The sequence below is a fragment of the Charadrius vociferus genome, unplaced genomic scaffold, assembly GCF_000708025.1.
Source record: "Charadrius vociferus isolate BGI_N301 unplaced genomic scaffold, ASM70802v2 scaffold287, whole genome shotgun sequence".
Lineage (NCBI taxonomy): Eukaryota > Metazoa > Chordata > Aves > Charadriiformes > Charadriidae > Charadrius > Charadrius vociferus.
Window position 1 is genome coordinate 3,035,716 of NW_009649568.1, and position 14,473 is coordinate 3,050,188.

Consider the following 14,473-nt stretch of genomic DNA (forward strand, 5'->3'; position numbering starts at 1 on the left):
TTACAGATAGAGCTCAGCGGGTTGTGGTTAGTGGTGCAGAGTCTAGTTGGAGGTTAGTAACAAGTGGTGTCCCTCAGGGGTCAGTACTGGGCCCAGTTTTGTTCAACATATTCATCAATGATCTGGATGAAGGGATAGAGTGTACCATCAGCAAGTTTGCTGATGACACAAAACTGGGAGGAGTGGCTGACACGCCAGAAGGCTGTGCTGCCTTACAGCGTGACCTCGCCAGGCTGGAGAGTTGGGCAGAAAGAAACCTTATGAAGTTCAACAAGGGTAAGTGTAGGGTACTGCATCTGGGGAGGAATAACCCCATGCATCAGTACAGGTTGGGGGCTGACCTCTTGGAGAGCAGCTCTGTGGAGAGGGACCTGGGAGTCCTGGTGGACAACAGGATGACCATGAGCCAGCAATGTGCCCTGGCGGCCAAGAAGGCGAATGGCATCCTGGGGTGCATCAAGAAGAGTGTGGCCAGCAGGTCGAGGGAGGTCATCCTCCCCCTCTACTCTGCCCTGGTGAGACCGCATCTGGAGTACTGTGTCCAGTTCTGGGCTCCCCAGTTCAAGAAGGACAGGGAACTGTCCTTTGCTGGAGAGGGTCCAGCAAAGGGCAACGATGATGATTAGGGGATTGGAACATCTCTCCTATGGAGAAAGGCTTAGGGACTTGGGTCTCTTTAGTCTAGAGAAAAGAAGATTGAGGGGGGATCTTATTAATACTTACAAATACTTAATGGGAGGATGCCAGGGGGATGGGAGTAGTCTTTTTTCAGTGGCGCCCAGTGATAGGACGAGGGGTAATGGGCATAAACTTGAACATAGGAAGTTCCATCTTAACATGAGAAGGAACTTCTTTACTTTGAGGGTAGTGGAGCACTGGAACAGGCTGCCCAGAGAGGTGGTGGAGTCTCCCACTCTGGAGACATTCAAAACCCGCCTGGACGCTGTCCTGTGTAACGTGCTGTAGGTGACCCTGCTCTGGCAGGAGGGTTGGACTAGATGATCTCCAGAGGTCCCTTCCAACCCTAACAATTCTGTGAATTCTGTGAAACTACAAAGAAAGTAAAGCTTTTTAATCTATTGTTACTGCTGCTCTGCCCAGTGCTGATATGTCGTGTATGCATCACCGTTACCTACATCACTCCTCTTTTTGAGGACTAGGTGAATCGAATGCAATTTGTGAAGTTACAGAAACATGAACCAGCTGATCTTGAAGCAAAGAAAAGATCAGTCTGTATCAGGGGTTCCTGTAGTGGTCAGTGTGCATAGTCTTACCAACAAAAAAATGAAGTATCGTGACCCTTTCTTTTCTGAGGGAAAATTAATTTGATTTAGACTGCATTTGTTGTGGAATAAAGACACGTACATGTGCATGATGACATATTGCAGAACCTGTGATGGACATTGACTTGATTTTTTTTTTTTTTTTTAACTTTGGTTGTTTTGAAATTCTATACAGTCAGTGTCTTTAAAGCGGAATAAAATGGACCTTCATTTCTGTGTTAAAGCTTTCTGCAAAGAACAAGGGGATGACTGCAGCTTTTTATTACTAGATTCTTTGCATTCTGCGTAAACATGCAGATCTAGAAATGTGTCTGAAGTCCAGAATATGTAACTGAGAGCTTATTCACTGTGCAAAGCAATTATTCTTGATTATTAAAACAAATACTTAATTTCTTAGATTAAGGTCTACTATAGCTACCACGTTTAGGACTTTAAAAAAAGGTCTCGCTGCTTCAGGCCTGGTGGTAAAGTGATAAAAGGAAGAAATATTTTTTTTTTTTTTTTTTAACCAAAACAATGGAGGGGGCATGCTAATATTTTGCTGAAGTCACATGCGGATTGCCCAAACTATAGGAAGGTACTTCAGCATATAACTGACTTTAAAATTATCTTCTATTTTCTGTTTGAGGTTCCCCAAATTTATGAATCTCCAAATCCCTCTTTAAGTGGTGTTCCAGTTTAGAATGTACTGGTGACATTACAACCACTGGTGAATTGCATTGGGATGTAGACCCAGCCTGTGAAGGCTCAGGTAAGAGTTTGGATTTTTGTTTGTTTTTTTAACTATATGGCACAGTTTTGGTAATACTTTTTTCAAAAGCTTTATCAAAAATGATGAAAGTACTTTTTCAGAATTTTTACAAAACAAAGCCATATATTAAAAAAAGAGGCATTTACCTGAACTTCTCTAGGCTGGTTTCATGATCATGTTTATTTCCCTGCCTAAGCTGTGGGGTTCCAGACTGAAGTGCCACTTCAAAGGGTGCTGGTGATCTGTGGCTTCAGGGCACTTGGCAAAAAGTGAGTTTAAAATTGGTACAGACTGAGCTCTTTTCTTAATCATGTTAACTGGAATATTTAGGATACTTCCTATATGTTGTTTAAAAATTCTCATATTACAAGTTAAATGCATTTGCAGAGTTGTAAGAAGACATCAAAATAATAGTGAAATGTGGGAGGTTTAAGCCTACGCTGGCATGGACTACTACCCAGAAAATGTTCCATTTTTGCTTACTGTGATTGAATGATGCACATGGTAAAACATACCTACTCTTTACTTACTGTTGTATAACATAAGGTCTTAATGAAATTTAGAAGTGCCGATAAGGGTAGTAAAATGTACTTTCTTATGTTTACAATTAAAATATCTTAGTTCAGTCATATTTCTTCTGTTCATCTTGCTCTGAATTAAGGAGCTGATGAGATTAGCTGTTCCAGCCAAGTGAAATGTTTGGCAGCATGGTACATGTTTTAAAAAGGGATGTACAAGCTTACAGGAAGAATTGTAGCGCAAGAACATAGCACGACTGAGAGTCACTGTCTTCTGTCACTAGGCTTCTCAGCTTGCTGTCCAAGACCTCCTCTCCACTTAACACTTTTGATACAGGTTAATCCCAATCATGGGCTTCAGAACTGTGAGTCAGTGGTCAAAGGCAGCCTGCCCTTGAGAGAGGCATACCAATTCCTACGCTGAGTCAGCAGGAATACAAGTAGATCATCTTGTGACACGGTGCATCTTTATACCAGCTTTTTCCCTCTGATTCACATTCTAAGAAGTGGATTGCTACTCCACTGTAAATACTTTTCTTCTAAAGTAGAGATGATTTGTAAAGCACACTTCAGTTTTGGAAAGTGAAATACATTAATGTTACAAGTCTTGTACTTAAGAGCTATGTCTCGTCTGAATCTAGATGACAAATTCTTGTGGTCTGGCTTAGATGTGTTTGGTGCAAGGCATGGGAATGGCTGAACAAAGATGGAGACAAAACAGGGCTAATTTTGTGTTCCCCAGTTATGGAAGTAAACTAGATAAGCTCAATTACTAAAACAAGCCATCCTCCAAAATACAATGAGCTCATGTCAGACTCTCCTGGTCACTGTTGTTCAGTCCTTGTCCCCTCCCTGCGCCTAGGTATCAGTGTAACAAAGGAACAGACTGCTGCTTGCACCAATGGTTGGGAATGAAGTATCATTAGAGGATATATATTTAAATCAGCTTTGTCAATTTAGCAGGTTTTATGGCTGTACTATAAAATAGGTCATGCTGGTGATTCTGGGCCAAATCTGGGAGTGAGCTTCCTGCAGGAAAGAGGGTATTATTTCATTGCTTTCCTTGTATAGGTTTTAAATTTATGTTAAAATTCCTTTAGCATGCTGTCTGTGATGTTGGCAGATTATGACTCAGTTTATAATACAGGATATTAAATCCTTTTAGCTTAGCATGAATTTGTTTATAACAGAAGATTAACAAATGAAACCAAGATATGGTAGCCTAGCCAGTATCTTTGAAATAGTGCATTAATTTATATACGTCAGCTCATCTTAAGATAACACAGAAGATCTGGTCTTCAGAGGTGACAAGGAAAATATACTCACAGAAGATACTGAACTTTGCATCTGTCATTTATCTGCACAGTGAATGCAGTGCTGATGATAGTTATTAACTGATAGCGTCCAGTGGAAAAAAATGCTGGGGTTTTTAATATTTTTTTTTTCCTGTGATTACATGGGGTTTTTATAAGACTGACTGGTGTGGTACTGTGATAAACTAATGAAGACATGTTCTCAGTCATCAGATGCCACAGAGGTATAGCATCTAGGAATGTAGAACTATTGAACTGTTATATGAGTGGGATGTATTCTGGCGCTTTAATCTTTTAAAAACAGTCTATATGCTGTTATATCTGTAAACAATCTCATAATTTACATGTTATGCTCATAGGTATAAATATTGAAGATCCTGGTATGCCATTGAGTATTTTATGTTAAAGTATCAATATTCTGAAATTTCCATTTAGCACATGGCTTGACATACTCGTGTCATTTGGTAGTTGGAGTAAAGGCTTTAGGAGTCATAGTAAACATAGTAAAATCCGTGGTAATGGACAGGCATTTTCAATATTGACATGTCAGCAAGCTTCAGGCTGTTCAATGACTACCTAAAGAAGTACATAATGACTTGAAACAAATGGCTTTGCTTCTGTCATGCCTAGAAAATGCAATATGGCTGGCTGCTCATAAAACAACCCCAGAGCTTCCTTATGTTGCTGCTTTTTATTTTTTGTTTTAAACTAACATATGATCATGACATTGCTGTGCAGTTCTCTGCTGCTTATGTTTTAAGTTGAAATCTCGTTTTTGTTTCAGATTCTCCTTCTTCTGTGGTTAACAAACAGCTTGGATCCATGTCACTTGATGAGCAACAGGGTGCGTGTGACAGGAAATGCGCCATACCCAGCCATAGTTGATTGCAATGCTTCCTTTTAAAATTGCCTTTCATGATGATAAACAGTCTAAAAATGCTGTTCATCTACATAAAATAGAATTCTGTAAGCAGATCTGCTGGAAACTCATTAATTATTTAATTCTCAATATGAGTAACAATAAGGTTAATTGTTTTCAGAAGCCGTCCTATGCTCGGTTCTTAATGCTTTCAATGTAGGTACTCTACAGACATTTAGAATATTATTTTTTTTAAATGCAGAGTAAAAGTAATTCTTTTAACAGTCTTTTTCTCAATGGCTCTTCTTGGATCGAAGTGCAAATATCAAGAATGAAGTAACTTTTAATCACGTAATGCCAAGTTAATTTATCTTATGTAAGAGAGATGTGCAGCTTTGTTACACCTGCACAGTTTGAGTAACTGAAGGGCAGCTATTGCACTTAGGTGCATCTTACCTCTGTAATCCCTTGTCCTACACCCCTTTGGCGAAACAGCTACTAGTGTTTCTCTGTAGATGCCCTATGGGCTGGTGGTAGAAAGACCACTTGTGAGCTGTCTCTATGCCCGTTATTCATCAGTCTTCAAACTGTGAGCAGTAAAGTGGGCCATAGGTGACCCTATTCCAGCTGAACCAATGTCATCTGTAGTGAATATTTGTGCCTGAATAATTAATGAACGATAGATGGTAATTTAAAAATAGATTTTTATACACTCTGCATTATGCTTACTTCCATATCAAAGCCTCTGTAGAGGTTTAATAGCTCAAATCCCGCAAAAGAGATGGCTGTTTCTTCACATTCTAAGCTAGAATGCCATTTTGAAATCCCATTTTTGAAAAATAGGCTGTTTGGCAACTGTTGAGATCATTTTAGGATGCCAGAACATTGGGAAAAAATAAAGCTGTGTTTTATATTGACAAAATAAAATTATTTTGTGGAATTGCATTTTGTGATGAAGTAGCCTTAAACCTCTGTGTAAATTTGCTAATTATTCATGGTTCAGTAGTCTACATTACTCCAATAGTTTGGTTTGGCTGGAAAACTTGCTTATAATTAGTGGCCAAGTTATGCTGTCTGTTATAAACTCAGAATAAACCATTATTTGATGAGAGTAGAATAAACTAGAGCTAACATAGAAAGTCTGTATGTTTACTGAAGTTCTTAAGATGGCAAAAATCTTGGAAAACTGATAAATTGTTCTGTGAAGTTGTGAATTAAGCCCATCTGACAGCAAAGATAAAATCAGAAGTTTTGGTCCCAGAAATCAGTTCCAAATCTGCATCATATTCCTCTTCAATCAGGATGACTTGCCTTAAAAACTGGTTTGTTTATTACTATTGTTAATTGCATAGTTGTAATAGACCCATAGTTGTAATAGACTCTTGGTAGTTTTTTCTAATAAGTTTTTCCTGTGTTAAGAAATTACTTTAATGGGAAAAGGTTTCCTTTCATAAAAGCACTTAAGATTTTTCAATGTGCAAAAAAAACCCAATCCAAAATGCATTTGTTTTAAGGCAATGCTTTTTGGTTGTGAGTGTAAGGATCACCTGAAGAGAGACACAATGTTACTTCTAGTTTGGAAAACTAGGAATTTGGAAAAGGAGATAATTTCTTAGGAAACTAAATGAAGATTGTCCAATTGATAACAACAAATAATAATTTGCTGAGATCCAGTTGAATTTTTGAAGTTAAACTGCATTAGTTTTATTCATATTTGAACAGAAATCTCAAATAAGTATAAGTACCTAATGAAGGTTCTTTTTATATAGAAATGCTTTTTCTTTCTTATTTCTATCTTTTTTTAATTTGGTACTGAATCAGCTGTCTTCTGTTGGACCAGTCTCTTTTGTTGGCATCTATGTTTTAAGAGTGTTTCTGGGTTTAAAGATTTTTATTTTTTTTTTACTTATTATAAACATAGACATTTATAATGCCATTATTCTGACAGTCCAGCAGAAGCTGTAAGTCATCTCTGTCTGTACAAAATGGTTTCAAATGAATTAGTGATCTACACTGAATTTTTTTTTAACTTTTTTTTTTTTTACTGTGATTCTAATAATGAAGGGTGGCTGTTAGATTTGTTGCAGTGTAAAGGCAATGTTATGACTGTAACATACTGCCTGAATTGCTATGGTTAAAGAGGGAACCTGAAGCCAGAGAACTAGCTCAGTAACTTTGAAGTGCAAATGTGTGTATGCATCCCGTACCATCTTAATGCTGTTTCCTACATACACAGAAGCCAAACTGATTACGGGTATTTCTAGATATTTGCAAGTTAGTGCAAGGGCTTAGTAATCCCTTATGAAGTCCATACCAGATTGTTCAGTGCCACGTTATAGATACTTGAGCTGGCTCGGAACAAGCTGGTATGTCAGCTATGGCAGTTATTTCCTCATAAACAGGACTGTAAGTCCTGGGAACTGTATTGGCATGTGTTGTGTCCCAGCTAATTAGCTCTGCCTCCTAGTGGGATGCACTGGTTGAGCCTTGGTATACATATAGAGCTCTCCAGATCTATAGTGAGCTCTGCGGGTACAAGCTCAAGAATTTCAGATCTGTGCTTCATTGGAGAGAGTCCAGCGTAGGGCAACTAAGGTGACTGAGGGACTGGAGCATCTCCCTTATGAGGAAAGGCTGAGAGAGCTGGGACTCTTTAGCCTGGAGAAGAGAAGGCTGAGGGGAGACCTTATTATTGCTTACAAGTATCTAAAGGGTGGGTTGAAGGAGGATGGAGCCAGACTCTTTTCAGTGGTTCCCAGTGACAGGATGAGGGGCAATGGGCACAAGTTTGAACATGGGAAGTTCCGTTCAAATCCAAGGAGAAACTTGTTTACAGTTTGGGTGACAGAGCACTGGCACAGGCTGCCCAGGGAGGTTGTGGAGTCCCCTTCTCTGGGGATTTTCAAGACCCTCCTGGGTGCAGTCCTGAGTAATGTGCTCTAGGCAATCCTGCTCTAGCAGGGGAGTTGGACTAGATGATCTCTAGAGGTCCCTTTCCAGTTCTGAAGATTACGTAATGCCATAATGCACAGTGTGGTCTGTACTGCCTCCTTCGGTAAAGTGCAGTACTACATCTAATTAATGTATGAGTCATCGAGACAAAGAAATTCTATGCCTTGGGCTATAGATTAGGCTGGTCCAAAGAATTATTTGATTTTTGGTCTTCCCTTGGCCTTAAACTGACTGGTATCAGTGCAACATTGTTCCGTCAGTGAGCATTCTCCAGTAGATAAAGGAATCTCTGCCCTTCCCTCAGAGTTCAGCTGCTTCTGATGAATTTTCATGTGTTAAGCTTTCCCATGGAATTCCTATTTTCTGAAATACACCACTGATTTTCTCCTCTCTAGATCAATTTTTCTCCCTTACGAACTAACACACTTTGGTTTTCACCTATAATATAACCCTATCTTCAGAGCGTACACAGCTGATCATGATTAGTGCTGGATAGGAATTATTTTGGGAAGTTTTTCATGAAAAGTCATCTATCCTCTTCTTGTGGGGTTGCCAATAGACTAGTGAATAGGGCAGCATTTGAGATGTGGGTAACTAGCTTGAAGTTCCTCACAATGTTATTTTAACTAGGTAATGCAATCTGTAAACCTGTCTTTATGCGCTTACTGCTTCATAGTCAAGAGCCCCAATCTTTGTGAATTTACACTTGCACAGGTTCATTTTCTAAGGGAAAAAGTGTGTATTTCTTTCAGTTGAGTGGTTTGGTTTGCTTTTTTTGTTGTTTTTAAATAAGGTTATGAATTAAATTTTGTCTTCAGTTTCAAGGGTGGTAGTTTAAAAGTACCTTCCTCCTGTAGGCACCCGGAGAATGGACCATGTCATGGGAGTGTCTGTTCTAGGACAGGGTTGCTTAAGAAATAAGACTGTAAGTTGTTAGTCTCTTTGAAGTATAAATGTGTTTGGCTGTAGAATCTAAGTAAAGTTTCAAGGTATTTTTGAGGAATTTGGAATGGAATTTAGTAATGTGTTGGCAAGCTACAGCTTTCTCTTGGAGCAATTATTACCCTACTGGAGCTTGCAATCAGATTAATAGTTTTGACAATAGTTCTCCCCTAAATCACTGAAGCTGTACAACTTTTCCTCTTCTTCCCTTCATTTTTTATCAATCTGAAGTAGATCTGGCCTGATGGGAGGAATCTAGTAGTGAAAGAGAACAGCGCTTCATTCTGATCTAGTCAGTCTTTGGCAATCACATTGTTCTTGAAAACAAAGAGTTCACGACTTCTGGATTTTATGTGGCTTCTCTAAAAGAATGTTCAATTACGTATTAGGCAAAGCTTATTAGCCTTCTTCACAGAGGCTCCCATTCAGCTTTCATTAGCAGTGTAAGTTTAATATAAAATAGTGAACTACACAACTAATTCTGTGTAGTTTATTATCAGATTCTTGTCTTGTCAAAAGTTTCTTGTTCTTTTTAGTGTCAATTTCATAGCCTAAAGCTAGTTTAAAGAAGAAACTGACCCAATCCAAATTGTAGCTCATGTTTTTGTAGATTTAAGAAATAGCTATTCCACAATCTGGTCTTTAACAGCTGTCTCCAGAAATTTGTAAAAATAACTTCTCAGTTAGTCAGTGCCCTCTCTGGAAAGTCCACAGCAATTCTTCAATCTTTCTGAGTGTGAATAAATACAAGCATGTTTCCACAGTAAGCATAGCCAGAGAACAGTCTTTATGCATCTTGGTTAAATTTTTTGATGTTTAGATTTTAAGACAGGAAAGCACTGTTATGTTAATATGATCTGAGCTTTATAACACAAACCTAATATTCAATTAGGTTCATTATAGGATAGCAATGTTTGGTTACTTTGGTCAGTAATATTTAGTAGGTTTGTGCTGAAGCAAATGTTGTATAGCAGTATCAAATTACAGTATAGTCGTTGTTGGTGGCTGTCTTGGACTATTCAAGGCAGTAAGTTGTCTTTCTTTAACTGTCTGGTTTCCTACTCCAAAGATGTCATGTCTGTACCTATTACAAGGAAGGTGAAGAATTCTCCAACTATGTCATTTGTTTACTCTTTCAGTGTCTAGCCCTCATGACTTGTGCAGTATGTTGGAACGATCAGTATTTGTACTTGCTTAGGAAGGGATGCTCAAAGTTCGAACAGACTTTTATACTGAGATGCTTGCTGATAGGTTGCCAAAAAAACAGAGAAAGCACCTGTTTAGTTAAGAACGAACATGTCATTTTTGTTCAAAATATCTGCATATGCCACGATAAAATATTTTCTTACGTTTGTTTCTTTTCTTACTCAGTTTATTTCAGGAACTGGAAACTTCATTTTTGTTTAGTTCTATCCTTGCTCCACGTTAACAAGAGTGTAACTGAAACAGTTTATTTTTAGAGAGGCTATGAACTTTTCTTTGCGTAGAATAAGGCCCATGCTTTATTAGGGTCACGGTTGTAATTGGTTAATTCTCTTTCACATAAAAATATTTTTTTTTCTTACATGGTTTTTGTGTTTTGTTTTGGTTGTTTGGGATTTTTTTAATTTCTCTTCAGAATATGTAGAAATACATATTTAAAGTTCTCTGGAGCAGCTGATCACTGCTCTGATCCTGTGAGTGGCCTTCTGCCTGTCAGTAGTTTAAAAATATGAGCATTGATCATTAGGTTAAATTCTTGTGTGCTATTTCATAGTTCCTGTAACATAATTGTAGTTTTAAAAATAAATATCCTGTGGCAGTATTGTAGCCATTACTGTTTTAATAATAGCTTTTTTTAGTGAGGGAATTTGTAGGTTTGTGCCAGAATCAAATGTTAGATTTTAACTGATGTTTACCCAAAGATGATCTGAAGGTTTTACTTTATTAAAGTGTCAGTCTGCTGCCAATACTGCAACTATAATTGTAGGCAAATTTCTGTACTCTATAAACCAAAGAAAATACAGCATATTTTTGTCCAAGCAGTCCTGGGATAAAAAGCTCATCAGCATTCATGAAAAGCAAGATTACGTAGGCTACTTAGTGGTCATCTGAGTGGTACCTAATACTAACTAAACTCTCCCATCTGAGTTCTGAGAGAATGGCACCTCTGTAGTGAGGCTTAATCTGATGGTACTTCCATTAACTTTTTAGTGTTGCCCAAGGCCAACTTTGGTATTAATGGCAATTGTGCCATGCATGTAGATAGATTGTGACCATGAATTTTACTTGAGTGGTGGGTTGATGGATGTCATTGAACAGTCCTGTTTTGAAGGAGGTCACTGAACATCCTTAAAACTATACATGCATCAGATGTTTGGCAGATTTGTAGTGGTTTTCAATTTGATTCACTTTTGTTGCTTTTGGACACAGTGAATAGTTTGTTTTGCAAGTACTCCCCTTCTGCTTACAGTTATTATAATATGAAAGCTTTTTTAAGCCCAAAGCACTCAGAATATGAATTTACAGTGGTTTTATGACAACTAGATGATAATTTACAGCAGGTCTAAGGATTTTGATAGTTGACTGGGTTCTAAGAAAAAAAAAGTAAAGGGGATGGTGACTTTTCTAGATTACTGATTGTGTCTAGATCTCATAATCTTTTTTCGTTGTATTTACTGAGGCAAAAAAGACTGAACACAACTTCAAAAAACATTTTATATTTTTATTATTAATATACTTGATAGAAAAGGGATCTGCTTAGAAAGGATAATATTGTGTGTATGCATACCTATCTGCAATTTTATTTACTTGCATGTTGAAGGACAGCATCTTCTTTGTTTGCTCATATAAATACAAATAATTTTAGGCCATTTTTAAAGCATTGGAAATTTGGTGTGTTTACTCTGAAACTCCTTAACTCTTTGCTTGACCCGTAAGAGATCTTAAATAAACATTGTACATGTTAGTACCACATTTGGCCTTTGTTAGGATAATTAAATGAATCTTCAGAATTATAACAGCTTTATGTGTATTACTGATGCCCATCCAAACTTTATCAACCCCATATTTACAGAAAATGATAAGCCACGAACAGGAACAGGTGAACCAGTTTTAAGTTTGCACTACAGTACAGAAGGAACGACTACAAGCACGATAAAACTGGACTTCACTGATGAGTGGTAAGAAGTTGATTTTGGTTTTGACTGATTATTGATCAGCACATATCACTAACACTCGTCTAGCATAGATACAGATTTTCTGTGTCTGAGGAGTGTTGATGAATGCATATGGTTAAGATACCAACTTCTCTGTTGGTCTGAGGAGTGTTGATGAATGCGTATGGTTAAGATACCAACTTTGTGGAGTGCTTAGATATTATAGCGGTGGCATCCTTTTCAGATAAGAAATGCATACTGTCTAATTGGCCAGAGTTACTTGGTTTTGTATCGAAGTCTGTCACTAGAGCATCTCAGGATCTCCCAAAACAACAACAATTGTAACTTTATCTCCTCTGACTTATATTTCTTTGCTTATGTTTTCAAAACTATTGTTGAAGACAGTAAATAGAAATGCTTGCTGGCATTTGTTACTGGGGCGGGGGGCGGAAGCAGAACTCCACCACATTTAGCTACTCTTTAGTGCTGTGGCTTTAGACATGAAACTTACACCTTGCTTAGAGCAGTTTGGAAACTTTAAACAGCGATCTGTGTTTTCACAAGAATGAAGACTTTGCCCACATGAATCAGAAATACTGTGACAGTTATGTTCTACCAATCTATCAGACTGCATTTCTGCTTTGAAATAATTAGTTTTTCTGTAATGCTTTTAACTAATTCTGCATCTAGTTCTGTAGTCATCTTTGTTTAATGTTTTAGGGTAGACCAATTTCACAGAGGAACAGAGCATTAGCAAATGTTTTGTCCATTTATTCTAGTGTTTTTTTTAATATAATAATAAAATACTACTACAACTGTATCACAGAAAATTAACACTTTTTTCTGTGTTGATTTTAAAAGAAAATTTGAAAAATGCATTTTACACTTCAAACAGTTTATGATATAAGTGATTCTGAAGATGGAAAATTTGAATGAACAGCTACCTCAAAAACAATATAAAGAAAAAGTAGAGTGTACAGGGAATGGAGATGAGGAAAATTACTCGTTACAAAAATCTGTAATTGGGAAGTAAAGACTAAGTGAAAACCACTAAAACTTAACTTCACATATATATTCTGTCTAGTAGCAAGCGTTGTAACAAATCTCTTGGGCTAAGGGTTAGCACCATATGAATGACAAATGTCAAATGTAATGCCAAGAGAACGAAGGATTAAACATCATGATCTTCTAAGACTGATGGTAGCAACATTCAAGGTTTTAGCACAGTTCTGATAGAAAGGCATATTAAAACAAGCAGTACATGGAAAAAAACCCCACCAAATGATGGGAACTAAAATGTATATGATTCAATACCTGTATTTGACAGAGTAATGGGTTCTAGAAACATACCTCGTGTAATAGAAACTGCCAGGTTTTCCAGAAAGTATTTGATACTTTGCCACATGTTGAACTTCTCTTCAAGGTGGGACAGATAGATCAGTAAAGAAACTGAACATGGTGATAAGCTAACTTAATGGAGCTTGTGTATTGGGTGGTAGAGTGTGGGAAGTGAGAGGAAGAAGCATTTCTGAGGGGGACAAAGTTGCAAAGCATTGTCAGTTCACAGACTAACTAAAAACATTGTGCCAAAGACTGGAATAATAGAAGTAGGATGCAATTCCATGTAACAAAATGATGCAGTTGAGGACAAGTAACAAAAACCTAATCTGAAAGTTGGGATTGTTGTGAAAATTAAACGGAGGAAGACATGGACCTGGCAGTCACTTCATTCTCAGTATAATGCAGCTACTAGAAAGGCAAGTATGATCCTAGATGTCACCAGCTGGGAGACTTCAGCCAAGGATGAGAATTACTGGTGCTGCTGTTGAATTCTGCTTTGCTTTGCTTAGAATGCTGTGTGCGATCTTCACGCTTTTGAGAAAACTGATTCAAATTGGCAGAGGTTCAACTGGGGAAACAGAAAACCTGCTATGGAAGCACACAGTAGGGCGTAATGTAACAAAAGCACAGGGTGTTATTTTGCTCTCTCAAAAACATCCTCTTCGTGTAACTGCTGGTGGAAAAATAACATTTAAGTAAAAATTAAAGCAGAGTAAAACATGGATATAAATTAGGATTGAGCTAGAAAGTAGATTCCTAAGAGTCAAAAAAAATCTTAGTGCTTAGGCTGTGATTTAAGTTCATAAAAGTGGTTATATCATATTAGGCATGAAATAGCAAAAATCCTTGACTTCACGTCTAGCAGTACCCTTCCTGTCTGTCCATTCAGAAACAATCCAGAAAATTCTTGATTTAGAAGAAATACTGTAAGGGCTAACAAAAATTTTCTACATACTCCAAATCAGTACAGCAGTGAAACAGACTATTGCTCATCAAGATGAGTAAAAGCGCTCATATTTATTGTAAAAAATAAAAGTACTGAAGTGTAGACTAGATTCTCAAGAATCTAGACTGAGCATGATTTGTGCTGCTTCTAGCAATGTAGCATATAAAATAGTTTAGTAATAACTTAGGTAGGAAGATACTCATAACAATACAGTCTAAATCCTTTGGAATCGTGTTTATAATTCTCATAACTCGTCTTTGTTTCCACTTTTGTCCACCAATTTGCCTGAGTTTGAGGCCACAACACAGATGTGGGACAGAAGAGAATGGGAGAGCTCAGGAACAAGGCTTTGCATTTCCTAAAATAAAGTCTTTTCTAGAGAGTCTAAAAAAAAAATAGGTTTTATGACATTCAGAACAGCAGTGTTACAT

The 14,473-nt window shown here is 37.5% G+C and overlaps 1 protein-coding gene across 1 annotated transcript in view; it reads left to right on the forward strand.

The window, feature by feature from the left end:
- The window catches only part of DCAF6 (DDB1 and CUL4 associated factor 6), an 87,378-nt gene that overhangs the window by 48,010 nt on the left and 24,895 nt on the right, over positions 1-14,473 (forward strand). The window contains exons 12-13 of the mRNA XM_009890119.1: positions 4,650-4,709; positions 11,674-11,779. Of these exons, the coding sequence (XP_009888421.1) occupies positions 4,650-4,709; positions 11,674-11,779 (166 nt within the window). The remainder of the gene's footprint in view (positions 1-4,649; positions 4,710-11,673; positions 11,780-14,473) is intronic.